The sequence below is a fragment of the Muntiacus reevesi genome, chromosome 13 (assembly GCF_963930625.1).
Source record: "Muntiacus reevesi chromosome 13, mMunRee1.1, whole genome shotgun sequence".
NCBI classification, from domain to species: domain Eukaryota; kingdom Metazoa; phylum Chordata; class Mammalia; order Artiodactyla; family Cervidae; genus Muntiacus; species Muntiacus reevesi.
Genome location: NC_089261.1, coordinates 57200450 through 57220920, shown reverse-complemented (window position 1 = coordinate 57220920; position 20471 = coordinate 57200450). Strand labels below are relative to the sequence as shown.

The 20471-nt window shown below is 39.4% G+C and overlaps 1 protein-coding gene across 1 annotated transcript in view; it reads right to left on the bottom strand.

Moving 5' to 3' along the window:
* The window catches only part of HHIP (hedgehog interacting protein), a 109183-nt gene that overhangs the window by 14515 nt on the left and 74197 nt on the right, over positions 1 to 20471 (bottom strand). Inside the window, exons 9-11 of the mRNA XM_065904730.1 lie at positions 20191 to 20314; positions 18808 to 18938; positions 15244 to 15325 (exon numbers count right to left, since the gene is read on the bottom strand). Of these exons, the coding sequence (XP_065760802.1) occupies positions 15244 to 15325; positions 18808 to 18938; positions 20191 to 20314 (337 nt within the window). The remainder of the gene's footprint in view (positions 1 to 15243; positions 15326 to 18807; positions 18939 to 20190; positions 20315 to 20471) is intronic.

The window sequence follows — 20471 nt, the reverse complement described above, 5'->3', positions numbered from 1 at the left end:
TTATTTTCTCCTCCAACTGGGAATTAAGTCAACACATCAAAATTCATTCAACACAATCAAAACATATTTGGCAAAGCCTGACAAAGATTGTTGGAGAGCTCAACCATTTCTTTTCTCCACACACACTTTTTGTTCTAGGGACATTTCTTCTTTCCATTGAAAGAAGTAAGTTTCCTTTACATGGAATAAATAAGAATTAAGAAAAGGGAATAGAAGAAGTAAATGTGAACTTTATTATTGTTGTCACCTTGAGATAGGCCTTCTTGTATTTCAAAATTGTTACATATACACACCTAGGGATCCAAACACAAATCTAGAGTATATACCTGTTATCACATTTGTCATTCTTAATTTTTATTGCACCAGAAATTTGGGCATTTTAATATAGGCCTAATAAGAACTGCTTAAATAGTATTCTCCTTTTAAACAATTCTTTTTTAAACTTTTAGACCCTTATGTCTACTGAATGAAGTCTGAGATAAAGTTTTCAAAACAGAAAACTTGCCTAAGAGGATATTTAGGTTTTTAATAAAGAATATATGGTGTCTATTTGTTGACAGTTATTCTCCATAATTCTCAGAAATTTAATTTAATTTCCTAATTAGAAAAACACATTTCCTAATCCCTTTACACATGACAAATAATGAAACACTAGAGGGTTAGTGCAGAAAACTACCCAACACTTCCTAATGTATAAAGCATTGTTTTCAGAAATGTAAGAAATTTTCTTAGAAATCTACTTTGATTCATTTTGTGTAGTAGTACAAAGCTTTAGATACTTTTAGAAAATAAAGGAGAAAATGAGAAACCCGAGTAATTCATAACATATATCATACAATGATGACTTTTTGTGAATAGCTAAGGCCAACGGTGACTATCTCTGTGTAGTGGGTTAAAGAATGATTTTAATTTTATGATCTTTAATTTAATAAGTGACTGACTCGACAAATGGGAAGTCTCTATCCATCTGTATGGTCGCACAGGGGTAAATTCTGTCTTAGCGGGCCTGATCTTCAGAATGAGTGCTGCAGAGACCGATCTATTGTGTCTTTTATAAAAAGTAAAGTGTTCATTCTGAAATTTTTGTAAGGGGTTCAGATTTTAAATTCATGTCATTGTAAAACAAAGTACATTGATCATGAGTAATATTCTTTTTATAAGATTCTGAATCATTGGAAGTTTCAGAAGACGTGCTCATTCTTCAGCATCTCTCAGAAAATGTTCTGCTTGAGGTGATTGAGCAGGTGATGTAAGAACTGTCTTACTCTTTTTTTTTTTCTTGTGGAATCTTAGTTCCCTGACCATGAATCAAACTCAGGCCCTACACAGTGAGAGAGCAGAGTCCTAATCACTAGACCACCAGGGAATTCCCTTATTCCTTTATCCACAGTCATGTTGGGACACATGGAAAAGTGATCCCTTACAACTATAACCTTTGCAAAACTATTTTCCTTTTTTTCTGACGATTAGTCATCTCTATAATAGAAAGTAGAAAATTAAATTATACAATTGTTGTTTAGTCGCTCAGTCATGTCTGACTCTTTGTGACTCCATGGACTGTAGCCCGCTAGACTCCTCTGTCCATGGGATTTCCCAGGCAAGAATACTGGAGTGGGTTGCCATTCCTTCTCCAGCGATCTTCCTGATCTAGAGATCAAACCTGTATCTTCTGAATTGGTAGGAGGGTTCTTTACCACTGAACCCAAAAAATTATAAAATGGGGAATAATAAAAGGATCTTAACAGAAATTTTAAGAAGGAATTGAGAAAATATTTCTTCTCTACTATTTGCAATTGGAGAATTGTAGTATGTGTGACTTCAGCATTATTTATATAGTCCAAACTGAGCTTCTGATATCCACACCTCAGTCTTAACCCTCAGACTTCCCAGGTGGTGTTGGTGGTAAAGAACCCACCTGCCAATGCAGGTGACATAAGAGATTCAGGTTCGATTCGTGGGTCGGGAAGATCCCCTGGAGGAGGGCATGGCAACCCACTCCAGTATTCTTGCCTGGAGAATCCCACGGACAGAGGAGCCTAGAAGGCTACAATTGATAGGGTTGCAAAGGGTCAGACATGACTGAAGTGACTTGGCATGCACACAATCCTGATCCTCCTATAAGGAAGGCAGATCTTCTCTATTTCCGTTAATGGCAGCTCCCTTTTTTGTTTTCTTTTGTTTTTGGCAAAACTGTTTTCCTTTCATGTTTTTTCCCAGTTCTCATGAGGTAGGAAAAACGGTTAAGTCTGAATCCTCATTACTCAGTGTGACGCAGAAGAGCAGCCCAGCACCACCTGGGAGTTTGTCAGGAACGTCGACTCTCAGGCCCCTCCCCAGACATATAGAATCAGAGTCTGCCCTTCACAAAGTCTGTCAAGAGACTCATGTGCATAGCCAAGTTACAGAGTGGCTTTTCTAATTTAGGGCCATTCCCAGCCAATGGTGATTACTGGGGCCATGAATTAATGTGGCCAGGAGCTTCCAGGATGGAATATTCTGGAATCTTATGACTAGATGGAATAAGACCTCTGCACAAGGAGGCAGTCTTCCTGCACCACCAGATTTGATGGCTTAATGGGTCTCCTCACTCTGGAAGCATTTGGATACATAGGTGATAACCCATAAACACTCATTGGTTCTAAAATCATGACCCAGCACTTTTGTCTGAAAAAATTAAGAAAATGGAAAATTTCTCATGATTGGTGAGATTTTTACTATTTTCCCATTTGTATAGCTTGAGGCATAGGAGTGAGCACTAGAATATTAGTACTGTCATCTTTTAAATACTCATTTTAGGGTCTTTCTCCAAGGTCAACATACAAAGGAATTTTTGTTTATTTTTAGTCTGGATGATTTTTTTTTAGTTTGGGTGGTCACTAAATCCTTCTTGCTCATGTTGACATTTCTCTTTTCAGTGTCAGTTTACCTGAGGAGTAGAAGTTTGGATTCAGGCTACATATAACCATTTTATAGCACCTGTTAAAATGATAATACACCATACAAATTCAATTTGGCTGTGAGGAATCTTATATATGCATAATACAATCCTATTCCAGTTCAGAGAACAGAGACTATGGAATCTGTTTCTGTGTAATCATGCAAAACTGGTTTCACAGGACTTCATGGCTATGTAGATGGCAGTACACATTTCCTAACAATATTTTTCAAGTACCATTTGAGATCTATCAAAAAACTGAATGTTTTAAGAGCTACTTGCTTTCATTTCATTCTTAAGGAATGCCTTCTTTGATATTATATCACATGTAGGCCACTTAGAAAAATCTTTTTATGTATGTCCTCAGTAACCCTGATATTGGAAAGAAGGAAAAGAAAACAAATTCAAGAATACTTCTGAAGTTATATACATTATTGATCATATTAAACATTATTAATTTGTACTGTATATTTCTAGAATTCAAATTTAGAATGGAAAAATCAGTGCTCTACCTTATTTCTCAAACCACTGCATTTTTCTGTTCTGAAAGGCACTGAACAGTGGGGCTAGGTTTGGGCTCTTTTCTCTGGGGCCAAGGTTGACTTTGTTTTAAGGTCTGTGGCTTAAATGCTGAGCGCATGATCACTCAGACATAGGAGTGTCCATTGTGTGTCCATATATTTGTTCCCCCATAGTGTCCACACATTTGTTATCTATGTCTGTGTCGCCATTTCTGCTTTGCAGATAAGATCATCTATAGCATTTTTCTAGATTCCATACATATGCATTAATATAACAATATTTGTTGGGCTGCCTAGTGCTATTGTTGCTCAGTTACTCAGTCGGGTCTGACTCTTTGCAGCCCCATAGGCTGCAGCACCCCAGTCTTCCCTGTCCTTCACCAGCTCTCTGTCTTCACCTTTGCTTAAACTCATATCTATTGAATCAGTGATGCCATCCAACCATCTCATCCTCTGTTGTCCCCTTCACCTCCTGCCTTCAGTCTTTCCCAGCATCAGGGTCTTTTCCAATGAGTTGGATCTTCACATCAGGTGGCCAAAGGATTGGAGCTTCAGGTTCAGCATCGGTCCTTCCGGTGAATATTCAGGGTTGATTCCCTTTAGGATTGACTGTTTTGCTCTCCTTGCTGTCCAAGGGACTCTCAAGAGTCTTCTCCAGCACCACGGTTCGAAGGCCTCAATTCTTCAGCACTCAGCCTTTTTTATTGTCCAGCTCTCACACCCATACATCAGCTCAGTTCAGTCACTCAGTGTCTCCAACTCCTTGCAACCCCATGGATTGTAGCACGCCAGGCCATCCTGTCCATTACCAACTCCCAGAGCTTACTCAAACTCATGTCCATAGAGTCGGTGATATGATCCAACTAACTCATCCTCTGTTGTCCCCTTCTCCTCTTGCCTTCAATCTTTCCCAGCATCAGGGTCTTTTCCAATGAGTTAGTTCTTCACATCAGGTGGCCAAAGTACTGGAGTTTTAGCTTCAGCATCAGTCCTTCCAATGAATATTCAGGACTGATTTCCTTTAGGATGGACTGGTTGGATCTCCCTGCAATCCAAAGGACTCTCAAGAGTCTTCTCCAATACCACAGTTCAAAAACATCAATTCTTCAGTTTTCTTTATAGTCCAACTCTCACATCCATACATGACTACTGGAAAAATCATAGCTTTGACTAGGTGGACCTTTGTTGGTGAAGTAATGTCTCTGCTTTTTAATATGCTGTCCAGGTTGGTCACAGCTTTTCTTCCAAGAAGCAAGCATGTTTAATTTCATGGCTGCAGTGATTTTGGAGCCCTCCAAAATAAAGTCTCTCACCATTTCCATTGTTTCCCCATCTATTTGCCATGAAGTCCATGATCTTAGTTTTCTGAATGTTGAGTTTTAAGCCAACGTTTTCACTCTCCTCTTTCACTTTCATCAAGAGGCTCTTTAGTTCTTCTTCACTTTCTGCCGTAAGTGTAGTATCATCTGCATGTCTGAGGTTATTGATATTTCTCCCAGCAATCTTGATTCCAGCTTGTGCTTCATCCAGCCCGGCATTTCACATGATGTACTCTGAATATAAGTTAAATAAGCAGGGTGACAATATACAGCCTTGGCGTACTCCTTTCCCAATTCTGAACCAGTCTGTTGCTTCATCTCTAGTTCTAACTGTGGCTTCTTGACCTGCATGCAGGTTTTGCAGGAGGCAGGTGAGGTAGTCTGGTATTCCCATCTTTTTAAGAATTTTCCACAGTTTGTTGTGATCTACACTGTCAAAGGCTTTAGTATAGTCACTGAAGCAGAACTAGATGTTTTTCTGGAATTCTCTAGCTTTTTTTATGATCCAACAGATGTGGCAATTTGATCTCTAGTTCCTCTGCCTTTTCTAAGTCCAGCTTGTGCATCTGGAAGTTCTCAGTTCACACACTGTTGAAGCCTAGCTTGAAGGATGTTGAGCATTACTTTGGTAGCATGTGAAAAGAGTGCAGTTATGTGGTGGTGTTAATGAGATTATTAGAACGTTCACAAATACCTGCTCAGTTTTGTTCTATGGTTAAAGATGCTACCGGAATAAAAGCAGATACCAAAGCCACTTACACCTTCCAGTAATTTCACATTCAACTTTATCCTCATGAGATAGGCTGACCTTGTTACTCCCAAGTTTAGAAGATTAGAACATGGATGAAAATATGAAATAATTTTCATACAGCCTAATTCAAGATGATCTGGAATTCTTTTCTAGCATAGATTTTTACTCAACTGGTCCTCTTGAGGAACAAAGGGAGCTAGGCACTGTATTTCAGGCCCTTTATTAACCTCCCTATCCAAACACCACCACCAAGATACACAAATATCTAAAAGGGTGTGTGAATTGCCTTCATTCAACTTTATCAGCTTAACGCAATGCATATATTTCCAGGGTAAAATTAGGAAATGAAAAGGTATATATTTCCTTGAAAGGAAAACCTAGGAGAAATGACTAATGAAACTAGATAAGGTTGTTTGCTTTTAGGGAGAAACAAAGTCCAATTTTCTTAAATTGCCTTAGGTGTTTCTTGTACTGTTTTTGTTATGTCCTCAATTCAGAAACTGGTCTACTATAATTACTAGAAAAATAGGCATTTCACTTTAACTCAGTGGACTTGTTCCTGAAAAATCTTGTATTGTGTAATAAAAATAAGGTTTATAGGAAAAATAGAGCTGGGGTGCACTCTTCAAGATCTATGCAACTCTGTACCTAAAGCACTAAGAAGAGTAAAATGTGGTGCCTTGGAGAGGGTAGGCTAGGGATATTGGAGATCACCCACAGGTGGAGGAGAGAGTCACTCGGGGGAGATCAGAAGCACAAAAAATATCGTATATTAATGCATAAATGTGGAATCTAGAAAATGGTGTACATGATATTATTTGCAAAGCATAAATAGAGACACAGATGTAGAGAACAAATATATGGATACCAAAGGGGAAAGGAGAGGGTTGGGAGGAATTGGGAGGCTGGGATTCACACATACACACACACACACACACTATTGATGCTATGTATAGAATAGATAGGTGCTTCCCAGGTGGATCAGTGGTAAAGAATCCACCTGCCAACGCAGGAGACTCAGGAGACATGGGTTCAATCCCTGGGTTGGGAAGATCCCCTGGAGGAGGAAATGGCAACCCACACTGTTCAGTCTTCTTGCCTGAAAAATCCCACAGACAGAGGAGCCTGGTGGGCCGCTGTCCATGGGGTCACAGAGAGTCAGATACAACTGAGTGACTGAGCATGCAAGTAGAAAATAGAGAACTAATGAGAACCTGGTGTGTAGCCCAGGAACCCTATTTAATGCACTGTGGTGACCTGTGTGGGAAGGAAGTCCAAATGGCAGGGATAATACATATGTATGGCTGACTCACTTTGATGTATGGTAGAAGCTAACACAAAATTATAAAGCAACTGCTTCCCTGGTGGCTCAGTAGTAAAGAATTTGTCTGCAATGCAGGAGACCCGGGTTTGATCTCTGGGCTGGGAAGATCTGGAGGAGGGCATGGCAAACCACTCTAGTACTCTTGCATAGATAATCCCATGGACAGAGGAGCTTGGCAGGCTGCAGTCCTTAGGGTCACACAAAGTTGACATGACTGAAGCAGCAGCATACTCCAACAAAAATTAATTAAAAACACACACACACACACACACACACAAAACCAAAAACCACAGAAGTGATGCTCTGATCTCAGGAGGAAGTGAAACCTGCAAAGAGCCATGCAATGGCTCCTGGGGTTGGCTGGGGGAACTCCGGGCCATACTCCTTTCTTATTTTAACTCAACTAGGAAGGCTCCTTCTGCCTGTACAAGTCAGGCTGAGGCCTTGCTCCTCTTGTCATTCTGGCTTTAGTTGCTTGGGAAGCTACATAATTTCCATGTTATGCAACCATCCTTTTCTTTTATAGGTGAGTTAATTAGTCTGAAGGAAAATCACAGCACAGCAGAACAGACTGGACCAGGAAGCCAAATTACAGTGAGTTTCACCTACCTTGGTATCTATTGTCTTCTGGACCATTAATTTTGGCAATTTATAATACACCATGTTTTGACATAATTTTGTTGTTCCAGAGTGGCAATATTTATCTCTGAGAACAATTGCTAATGTTTTAGACAATGTGTGCAATCTCTTGATTTAAGATAAAAATAAGCCCCTTAGAGAAAAGGACTAAATTCTCATGTATATTCTCCAGCCATAACACATAATGGAGGCTACCCACTCCAGTATATTCTTGGACTTCCCTGGTGGCTTAGCTGGAAAAGAATCTGCCTGCAATGCGGGAGACCTAGGTTTGATCCGTGGGTTGGGAAGATCCCCTGGAGAAGGGAAAGGCTTCCCACTCCAGTATTCTGGCCTGGAGAATCCCATGAACTGTATAGATCATGGGGTCACAAAGAGTCGGACATGATTGAGCAACTTTCACTTTCACAATACCTTGCACACAGGAGACAAGCCAAAGATACCTGCAGACTGATTCAATCTCATGATTTAATTTTGTATAACTAGACTTACTCTGATAGGACAGAAAATAAAAACTGAAAAATTAGGGTTCAATAAAAAGTCAATACAATTGCATCCTAATATAAAGAAGGAACCAAATTCTGTTCAGAATTTTATGTTCAAAATCAATTTTTTTAACTTAAAATCAACTTACAAGCCATAAATGATAAAAATGTTAGACACTAAATAAGAAACATTGGTGACCAATGTTTTTAAATGGGAAGTAAGATTTGAAACAAGTTTCTATCCTTTAAAATAGCACAAAAATGTCAGCTTAAATTCTCTTTGAAGACTACCAGGATGACAAATTTCTAAATTTTGATGTTACACCTTTCAATTCATTTGTAAATATTGATAAAATGAGGCATTTAGGCAACAGTTTTTTTAATCAAGTAAAGTGAATTAGTTAAAAAAAGTGACGCTAGGGTACAATATGTCTCTTTAGAAAGTGCATCTTCCTCTAGAAAGCATTTTTTACAAATTTATGTGGCTGCTCCATGCAAGATTAAATGTCTTTATCTTAAGAACTGCAATATCTGATGATATGCTGTCTTACAATAAAAGTATGATATTCAGAAGGTCTGATAATAACAGATCTCCACCATTGTCCCAGGCAGGGAAGAAACATAGATACTGAAAAGAAATGGTTTTAATTATCCTTCGATAAAAAATAAATTATTAAAAAATAAACAATAAAAAAGAAATGCTTTTAAAAGTTTTTGACTCAACAAATTCTTTTTAAAGAATTTATTTTTAGTTATTCATTTTCTCCATTTTCTGCCTTTTTAACAAATGCCACTTGTAAGTGGCAATTCAATCAAGTTTTCATAGCAATCTGTACAATTAATCTAAGAACTGATAAATCAACCTTAAAAATTGATAGTTTAAGGAAGACTATGTAATTAATATAAAGCAGAAAATTCCCTTGAATACTGTGGTCACATGTCACATCTTCAGAAAATAGGATCTAAATATAAGAAGTCTTATAGTATAGGCTTTAAAAATAACAGGATCATTTCAATAAAAATTTTTAATAAATTATGATATAATATTTTGTATGTATCTTGAAATAGGTGATGGCATTACATAGACTTGTATGGACTATTTGAGTGTCTTTAAGTATGTCTGTGTACATATATACACATACAACAAGTCTTGGTAAAGAATGAATAAAATTCCAGTTATCCTTAGACCATTACCATACATTATGTATGCATTCTCATCCATTCATTAAAAGTTTATCTTATCCCATTCTTTTGTAATATATCTTTAAATTTTCAGATACTTCTGGCAATTTAGGAAGGATGTGTTAACTAAAAATATTGTGCACCACAACATACGCTATGGCATATTAACAATAAAAAGTAAGCAGGCACATAAGTTTATGCCATTTTTGGTGATTGGAAATGTAGAAAAACCAAAGCAAAAATGTGGACCATGCTTCCCTTGTCTTTTTGACTTCAAATCCACCACGCTGAATGGATTTTTATAAGGCATATACTTGTTCATGACCTCTAGTGTTAAGAAATTCTGTCATGTTTGAAAACTAGTCCCTGGTCGAGCCTGTGTCCCTGTTAATAGCTGAAAGGTCAATGGAGCTGCTAAACAGTTTGTGTTACTGTCAGGGTGGCCATGAAAACACCGCCTGCAGCAAGAGGACTTGGCAGCTGGGTCAACAGGCACTGTGGGGATTTATCAACCTAGGGAGGCCACTTGCATAAAACTCTGACTGATGAATTGGGACTAGACTGGCTTATTGGGCTAAACCCTCTCCATTATGCATGGCTTTCTTTAGGATGGCAGCGCTGCCTGCCAGCTCCCTGAGACATATGTGAAGGATAAACAGAACCAATTTCCTCTCATGAAGTGATTTTTTTGTGTGTGTGGAAAAAAAAAAGCACTCTTCAGCATCCAGCATACTAAGGAGTAGGATGAAGATATTAAGGAAAAAATAAACAAAGAAAAGTGAGGGGGGGCATAGTGGGGAGGAGAAAGAAGAGCAGTTTTTTTTTTTTTTTAATATTAATACCTTCATATTTATTAGTTTTCAGACTTCCAAATAACACATACATAAACAGAAGAACATTGCAAATTCTTGTTACTAGCAGCAGCAGTCCTTAAACAGAAAGGGTTTAGGTGAATTAGGAGTGATTTCAAGATAAGATTAAAAGTCATAGTTTTTCTTTTAGCAGCTGGTATATGAACAGTAAAACCATAAATACATAGACACCCTGGTTTAGGCATGAAGGCGGTTTTTTATATTGGCCATACAGGAGTCTGGAGATAGGATGTTTCTATAAAATAAGCTCTGAAGCTGGGAATTTGCATTGTTAATTTATAGACCTCTTAAGGGAATGGGCTGTGTGATTTGCGTGGGTATAACAGATAAGCAACCTGTTAAAATAGAGAAAGATTGGGTACATGGTAATTAACTCAGTATGTTTAAGAATGATTTTGTTTTACAAATTCCTGGAGAAATAACCCTGGAAATATTTCCAGGTCAAAAAAAGGGACTTTAGTTTCAGTTTATCTGAAACAAAAATTAAAGAATCTTTTTCAATAGTGTGAAAAAATTTGCATCCCATAAAAATGAAGCTTGGTAAGTTCATAACTCCATTAGAATCCTTTCATTTCCACTCCTCAGGAGCACTTATGTGATTCTGAAAAGATTTAACAAAGAATAAGCCTCTAAGACATGACTTGAACAACTGAAAACTAGACTCAGAGTTCTTTCCCTGGAGACTCAGACAGTAAAGAACACGCCTATAATGCAGGAGACCTGGGTTCGATACCTGTTTCAGGAAAATCCCCTGGAGAAGGGAGTGGCAACCCACTCCAGTATGCTTGTCTGGAGAATTCCATGGACAGAGGATCCTGGTGGGCTAAGTCCATGGGGTTCCAAAGAGTCGGATATGACTGAGTGACTAACATTACTACTACTATAGAGTTTTTTAAAACTCTGTGGACATATTGACCCCAATTTTGGCACTAAAACAACCTCAAAAGTTGTGAGATCAATCACCTGAAAATAATTCTTGAGTGCATGGAATGAACACCAATGGTACTAAAGAATAGCATAGGCTTTAAATCCATTATTATCTTCACAGCACTCTGCAGAAATGAGGCAGAAGCAGAATGCTCACCTGCACTTGATAGACAGGCAGAGGAGCACCGTGTGGTGGCATAATGCAACATCCACATTCCAGGACTCAGAGACAAGACCATCTGACTATGGGGCCTGCCAGGATCAACTTCCTCATCTTAACCGGCCTCAGGTGGCACTACTAAACGAAACTATAATGATGGCCCAGTTCCTGTGCTCTATACACTGACAAGCTGGCTGAAGGAGTCCCAGGCCAGGGCATGCAGAACTCAATACTCAAAGCTTCAGGGGACCTAGTGAGGTGGGCCAGTAAACTGGGAGATTGGCATTGATTCAATCCTAACTCCACCATGAGACTTGACTTTCCTACCTCTGAAGGTATCCCCATGCTAAGATGCAGGCAACGTTCATCCCTTTTCTGCTTTTCCCTTAAAATCTCCTGTGTCCTAGTTAAGCTGTAGAGAAAGCTGGTTGTATTCTCATGGAAGTTTCCTTTGATTACAATGGCATCTGTATTTTTTATAATAGGTTATCAAACCATCCTTTCTGAGAAGGATGCCCACTGTAAAGGATTTTACATTTATGTCAATAATTAAGTAACATATAGGCTGGGGGCTTCCCAGGTCGCTCAGTGGGTAAAGAATCTGCCTGCGATTCAGGAGACGTGGAAGACCCAGGTTTGATCCCTGGGACGAGAAGATCCCCTGGAGGAGAACATGGCAACCCACTCCAGTATTCTTGCCTGGAGAATTCCATGGACAGAGGGGCCTGGTGGGCTACTGTCCAGGGGGTCACAGAGAGTCGGACATGGTTGAGCGACTGAGCACTCAAACAACATATAGCCTGAGGCCAGACTGTCCTTACAGATGGAGGTGGTAATGCTGGGACCTCATCTGATCTTGTCCAGATGACCCAAGAATATTGCATATGATTTATAAATTCCCTCATCTTCTTCTTTAAAAATTATTTTTAATTGGAGGAAAATGGCTTTACAACGTTGTATTTGGCTTCTGCAGTACAACAAACGTGACTAGCTACATGTATTCACATACCCCTCCCAGCTGAGCCTCCCTCCCCTCCTACCCTTCGAGAGCACAACAGAGCATGAGCTGACTCCCTGGGCCATGGCAGGCTCCCAGAGCAGCTTCCCACTAGCTGTCTGTCTGACACATGGAAGTGTAGATATGTCAGTGCTACTCTCTCAATGCAGCCCACCTTCTGTGTCTACAAGCTTCATTTTGGGGTGTGTGTGTGTGTGCAGGAAAAAAAAGAGAAAACATAAAGCTTATGGTGTGTGAGAATGGAACTTCTATGACACAATACAGAATATAAGATTTCTATGATTTATAGTTCTCCTCTTTTAGAGCCATGAGTCAACTGATATTTGAAATTTATTCTGAAAACATGATTCGAACAAGTCTGGGGTTCCTGCACAAGAATACAGTTAATCTAAGATTTTAATTGGAATGAGATGTTTGTTGTAACAAGAAATGTCTGTGGGTTATTATTATTATTATTTTATTTTTGGTTGATGAGGCTCTTTCTTCAAATTCTCCCTTAAGCGTTTTAGAATAGCAGTTGTGCCCTGAAGCAGACATCCTATTAACACTGTGAGGCTAGTAATTTGCTCGTGTTTCCAAAATAGCCCCATTCACATATACTAAAGTGTCTGCTTATACAGAACTTCCACTCGTGTCGGGAGAACTACTATAATAATAAACGTTGGCATCCAAATCGAAACAGCATGCGGCTCCCAACAAATGTTTATGAAAACATTTGTTTTCTTACAGTCAGTTTAATTTTGAAATGTATGCCTAGGCCTGTGTACAAGGACGGTGTCTCTGGGACTCTGTTAATCCCCCCCACCTCCTCAAAACCAAACACACCTCTTAACCCTGGCCCCACACGTGACAGGACTCACCAGAAACAGGCACCATAGTGAAAAGTCAGGCCTGTGAGGTATGTCACTCTGAGACCACCCTAGAGAGGAGGCCCCGAGATCGCAGAGCCAAGGCCCCTCACGGCAACCCTGGTAATTAGACACTAATAATGGACTGAAGGTGTAAAATTCACCTCCACTCACCACCAACAGACTAAACAATCCATAGGAAGAGAGAAACCTTTCTGTGAGAATGAATGAATACAGCAGAAAGCTTGCAAAAGCGTATCAACTTTGACAAACATAATGGAATAACAATGGCTATTTCAAAACTAATGGCATTAGATCTGAGTGAAACCCTAGACCGCATTCTGAATCATTAGAAGGCTGCTAGTTTATGAATTAACATTGGTTTGATTTTTGTTCTTAATATCGCCAACTTCAATAATCACCAAGGTGTCTGATTTCTGATTTTTTTTTTTCTTCATTACTTTGCTTCTCTTGAAGGACACTCAAGGAGGAAAAGAACTCTTACAGCGTGTAGATGGGTACTTCTCTTATTGTGAAAGAAAATGCATACTGCTAAATAGAGAAGGAAAACTATCATCATCGCTGTATGACAGATGGGTATATATGATGTCCTCTATCACAGACCATTTAGCATTGATTATTCTTTTTTGTTCTGCAACACCAATGTCAACCTATATTTTTCTCAGGAAAGGCAATGAATGCTTTCTGGGATGGAAGAAGGACAAGAATCTCCATTTGTTAGTCAGTGATTTTTTCAGAAAAACATACACAATTTATAACCTACAAATATTTTTAAAGGGGAATTAAATGAATCCTTTTAGTAAATTTTTTGGATTATTGGAATTTTTTTCCTAAAAGAGACTTAAAATTTGGGGATTTCAATTTGCACATGGGCTCATGAGGTTAACTTAGCATAGAAAGAATTAGAAATTCACTCACATAGTGGCGTTTTAAGCATCCTTGAGAATAATACAGACAAATCTCACAGATAATGTTGGGCAAAAGAAACCAGAAACAATTGAGAACATCTTATACGATTCCACTTATAAAAAGCTCAAAAATGTGCTCAGTCAGTTGGTCGTATCCAACTCTGTGAGACGCCGTGGACTGTAGCCTATCAGGCTCCTCTGTCCATAGGATTTCCTAGGCAGGATTACTGGAGTGGGTTGCCATTTCCTCCTCCAGGGGATCATGCCCACCCATGTGAGATCGAACCTGAGTCACCTGCATTGGCAGGTGGATTCTTTACCATTGTGCCATCTGGGAAGTTAAAGAATGGGAGAAGCTAACCTATGCTGTTAGAGGTCACAGGATGATTGCACTTGGCAGGGGAGGTAACTGGAAATAGAAATGAGGGGTCTTCAGGTCTCCTGTACCCTTCCATACCTTCTTTTGGGTGCTGGTTACATTGTATGTCACTTATGAAAAACTGTCATACTGTATGCTTATGATTTGGGGCCTTTTCTGAATACATGCCTCAGTAAAAAGTTTGAAAAAAAAAAGGATTAAAAATTCATAGCACTGTGATGCTAGAGTGCGATCACAACTAGTTCCACAGTGGTCATATACGTGAGTATACTGAAGTCCTGCAATAATTGTTTCTAAACTTAAAACCTAAAATCTATTTCACAGAATGTAATTTTAGTGGCTTCTGAGAGTTCTGATTTTATCCATGAAATTAACAACTGACTCATGATGACCCAAGGTAATTTGAAAGTTGAGTGTGTGTTGAAGTTGGGTTAGGTGGGTAGAGGGTAGCAGGGGAGGGATAATTAGATTCTCTAAAGGATGAAAACATTCACATCTTCCTTTTGCTGAAGTCAATAACAAAATACTTCCGTAGTTTTCATTTGTTTGGTCACAGAAGCTGTGAGCTTCCAGACAGCTGTGAAACGAGGCTTCGATGTTGAATTGCCAAAAAAACTTTCCTTGCGTGTGAGCATGCTCAGTTGCTCAGTTGCGTCCACCTCTTTGGGACCCCATGGACTGTAACCAGCTGACCCTGTAGACAGCGGCTCTCTGCTGACAACAAGGATACTATGGCTATGTACAAGATCAAAGTAATACTTTTGAAGGTCAGGGAATTCAAGTCTAAGTTTTAGAGACTGGAGTTGAGGGTCTCTCAGAAGAGCACTCAGCATATGGACAGGGCAGAAATGTTCATCTCTGAGTGCTAATTGCAATTCCATCACTAATTTGAATGCACTGGAATAACTTAGAGAATATTACTTGACTTAATAGAATATTTTTAAAAAAGCTCACCTTTTGGGATCAATAATTTTGTAGAGTTTTCCATTGTGAGTCTGGGTCATACTTTTACTACTTGATAGAACGTAAACTTCACCTATGGAGAGAGAAATGCAGTAAGTTAGTTTACAGTATTGTAAGGCTTCACCTTCTATTGACTGCGTGTGCATGCTCTGTTGCTAAGTCGTGTCTGACTCTGCAACCTCATAGACTGTAGCCCACTAGACTCCTCTGACAATGGGATTATCTCAGCATGAATACTAGAGCAGGTTGTGATTTCCTCCTCCAGGGGATCTTCCTGATCCAGGGATCAAATTTAAGTCTCCTATGTCTACTGCATTGGCAGGTGGATTTTTTTTTTTTTTATCACTGATTCCTTCCCACCTGGGAAGCCCCATGTGTTATGTGTATATTGGGCTTCCCAGGTGGTGCCCGTGGTAAAGAATCCGCCTGCCAATGCAGGAGACACAGGAGATGTGGGTTCAATCCCTGGGTTGGAAAGATTCCCTGGAGGAGGGCATGACAACCCACTCTAGTATTCTTGCCTGGAGAATCCCATGGACAGAGGGGCCTGGCGGGCTATAGTCCATGGTGTGGCAAAAGAGTTGGACACGACTGCGGCAACTAAGCACTCACAGTACATATATATTATATACTCGTACATCCTCAGATCACGTGCCTGAAGATTATGAGAGCTTCCTAAGTCCACCCTCAGTGCATCCGGACTCCACTCACTCCTTCCCACGTCTCCCCATTGCTCTGGTATGAGCAGAGGATGGTCTCTCACCTGGATGGTGGCCACAGCCTCCTAACTGATCGCCCTGCTCTTACGCTTATTCCTCTATGTTCACTCTGAGTGCTGCAGAGATTCCTTAAAAGACAAGCTAGAGTGTATAAACCGGAGAAGGCAATGGCACCCCACTCCAGTGTTCTTGCCTGGAAAATCCCATGGACAGAGGAGCCTGGGAGGCTGCAGTCCATGGGGTGGCGAAGAGTCGGACACGACTGAGCGACTTCACTCTCGCTTTTCACTTTCATGCATTGGACAGGGAAATGGCAATCCACTCCAGAATCTCAGGGACGGGGGAGCCTGGTGAGCTGTCATCGATGGGATCGCATGGAGTCGGACACGACTGAAGTGCCTTAGCAGCAGCGGCAGAGTGTATAAATTTGACTACACTTTTCTGGATCAACACCCTCCAATGACTTCTAATTTCCCTCCAATGGCTGCCACTCTCTCTCCAAGCCAAGGCTAAGTCCTGACAGTGGTCTATGACCATGTGCCCCTCCTATTGCTCTGATGCCATCTGCAAAGTTTTTAGCCTCACTGGCCTCCTGACTTTGGAAACGAGAGGCAAGTTCCTGGCCCAGCATCCTGTTCTAGGCCCCCGCTGTCCTTGGCTCCTCCTGTCTGAGCATCTGTCCAGGTCCTGTCTGTCAGTAGTCACCACCAGGTGCATTTTCCCCCTTTCGTCTGTGCTTATGTCATCTTCCTTGACTGTACTATTTATTTATTTTAATAGATCTTTTTGATTTGGACCATTTTTAAAGTCTTTATTAAATTTGTTACCATATTGCTTCTGTTTTATGTTTTGGCTTTTTTGGCTTTGAGGCATGTGGGGTCTTGGCTCCCTGGCCAGGGATGGGACCCCCTGCACTGGAAGGCGAAGTCTTAACCACTGGACCACTCGGGAAGCCCCCTTATTGTGTTATTGAAAAGTACCCTTGTCCCAATTCCTAGTACACTGTGCCAACTCTCTCTTCTTAGGAGAGAACCACTCTCATTTATGGCCATTCCTTCCATATAAATCAATACATAGCACTGATCATATGAATTAGAAGTTGTTTTTATGATTATATGTTTATGAGGCTTTAAAATTTATATTTGGTTCTCATTCATGAAATAGTCTTTGATGTAGTCTATATTTCTCTATTTTACTCTGTTATTGTATATTAAGCACACCCTACTGCTTTCTCACTTCTGGAAAGGATATTATGGGACTTGTAATAAAGGCATGACACAATAGAAAAAATGGCATTAAAAAACTAAGGAATGTAAGTAAAAAATTCATATTTGTTTCATCAACTACTTTATGTAGTTTACCACATTTAATCCTTAAAACAAACCCATTCTGATTTTATGGTTAAACACACACACACACACACACACACACACACACACATCTCCAGAAAAAACTCTGTAAAAAAATCTAACTCACTTTATTATAGGACTCTTAATTAAAAACCAGAGTTTACATTGAAGAGTGAAAGTATATTTACTCTAAATTATGAAATATACAAGATATTTTTGGTTTTGGACAGTAAGAACTGTGTGTGCCTCATTTCTGGTTCTATTCCCAACATTGTATTAAGTATGGACAGATATTTGGACATTTTAACCACGGTGGGGTGACGGTAGTAGGATACATGATGGTGAGTTATTGGCAGTAAGGTCTGGAGAAACCAAAACGATTCATCAAAATGATTCTAAATACTTATCTCTAACTCTGTCACAAACAATTTGATCTTAACGTATACTTTAAAATCAGAGTTTGCCAATGATGTTTAAATTACACTACAGAAGACTGAAGTGAGAAAGGCTATATTTCTGGTTCATTTGAATGGGGTAGAAGAGTTTCAAGGCAGACTTAAATGGAAGACACTTGCAATGCTAAAACAAGGAAAAGACAGACTGGGCTACTCTTCTTGGATCCCTATATTCCTGCAGCTCTGGAATCGGCACTTTGTGCTGCAGGAATCTAGTTTGAGTCCCTTGGCAACCGAAGTGAATGGCATGGAGGTATTTCTGAGGAATTCTCTGTTTGGTGGAGGAAAAGCAAATCTGAACATTTAGAGTAAATAATTATGATTTAGATGAAAACACAACTCTTCTTTCTTAATACCTAGAAATTCATGTCCAAGGCTAAAGGAGCATGGTAGCCATAGTTTGTTTGGATATCATTCTTTAAAGGGAATCATTATGATTATCTCTGAAATTTAAAACTGGTAGCATTTCACTCTTTGGTAACATTCCAATTATCAACCTCTTTTTGCTTTTTAAACTGCATACATTTTGGATAATATATCAACAAATAAATTGTATGTTATCCTGGAGATTATCAAGGAGAAGATAATTTTCATTCTGTTGGGAAGCAGATCTATAATCTCAGATTATTTCCAACAAATTTCATGCCCTAATGGGCAAAAAAATAAAAAATTAGGAATTCCAAGAGACATGGATAAGAGGAAAGGTTTTCAGACAGAGAATGTAAACAAATGACTTAACTGCTTCAAAAATATCAGTAGCCATTTGAAATTTTCTAAGTTTCAAAAATTCTCTTTTGTTTCCAACTCCCATCTTCCTGCTTTGTTTCTTTCATGTTTCTGGAGTAGAAATAAGATTTAAAGACCCCCCCAGAGAAAGTTTATTGGAAGAGAATACTGAACTGGTCATCTTTGCTGGAGGTTACATTTCCAACAAATGGAGGTTGAGATTATTTTGCTTGTTTTTCAGAGTAGAACAGAGCCTCTTGGGCAAAGATTGAGAATGGAACTTAACAGAAATAGTTTGTACAGTACCTAATTCGTCTTCTCCAAATCCCAAAATGTGACCTGAAAAGTAACCTCTACAGGAACCACCGTTGCCAAGACAGAGTGGTTTTTCTTGCCATTGCTTGCTCACAGGACTTTGCTGGAGGGTTAAGAAATTCCTACAAGAAAAACATACCAGAAACCTATGATGAAAATGTGCTTTTGCCTAAAAGACACAATGACATGTTTAAAATAAAGCTTGTAATAAATAATTCTTGTGCCACGGACCTGGTTCTAAAGGGAAAAATAATATAGCCCAGGATGTGTGTGAATACTCTGAAATTCCCATGTGAGGAAAAAGTACTTAAAGATGACATTTTGTTTGGAGGGGGTGGGTACTAAAAGTACCTGAGTATGAGAAATACCCTCCCCTTCATCTGGAGAATGACACTTCCTGTCCAGGACTAGACATCATGCTGTGCTCTTAATCAGAGAGAGGGACGGGGAAGAACATAGGGTCAGTTCACTTTTCTACTTCCTTTTAGTCACCAAGCATATCAGCTCTGTCATATGCCTGAATGACAGTGACTTGGGAAACAAGATCCTTATTTTGGGCTTCATTACAGAGTTTCTTATAATTATTGATAATGTGACCTCTAAGCTTTAGGCTAAAATTTAATTTTGCAGTATTCCTATCAATAGAGAGAAATTAAGGTCTGTTGCCAAAAGTCCTGAGAGTCTGGCAAAAAAAAAAAAAAAAAAAAAAATTCTTAGCCTTCCAATTATTTTTAAAATATTTACTTAACTCATGTAAAACTACGTTTTTTCAATTTACTCATGATCATGGTAAATTTATGTTAAGGATGAAGGGAAGAGCCTAAATAATATGAAATGTTCGTCTGAAGACTCCTCTGCTCTTAAAAACTATTTTATGAATTTGATCAAGTCTGTTTCAAAAGCATCTTTTAGGAAATTCTTTAATTCCTCCCACCATACATGGTGGAACTAAAAGTAAATAATAGGACTTCCTTCATGGTCCAGTGGTTAAGAATCCACCAAAAATGCAGGGGACATGGGTTCAGTCCCTGGTCCAGGGATATTCCACATGCTGCAGAGCAGCAAAGTCTGTGAGCTGCAACTATTGAAGTCCACACTCTAGAGCCCTTGAGCTGCAACAAGAGAAGCTACCACAATGAGAAGGCTGTGCACTGTAACAAGAGAGTAGCCCCAACTCACTGCAAGGAGAGAAAGCCCTTGTGCAGCAAGGAAGACCTAACACAGCCAAAAGAAAAAAAGAAAAGAAAGACTAATTGGTGTGTCCCACGCCCGACCTCCAAAGGGTGACATGCATTTGAATATTTTTTGATGATTTGCCCAATAATCAATGGATATGTCATTCGATCTACCAAACAGTGGTGTCACAAAGCCTACCCATTACGATCTGCAAACACGTAGCTTCCATAGAGTCTTTCTGACTGGCAGCCTCGGTAAACAAATCCACCAACCAAAGGACCATTACTGAATGGCTTGAATTCTAAAAGCGATGGCTCACTTTCTGGAAATAAATAGACATAACATTAAATCAAATGAAACATATTTTTATAAAGGAAAACTAATGTAGGCCAGGGGGCTTCCCAGGTGGCGCTAGTGGTAACAACCTTGCCAATACAGGAGACTTAAGAGATGCAGGTTCAATCCCTGCATCAGAAAGA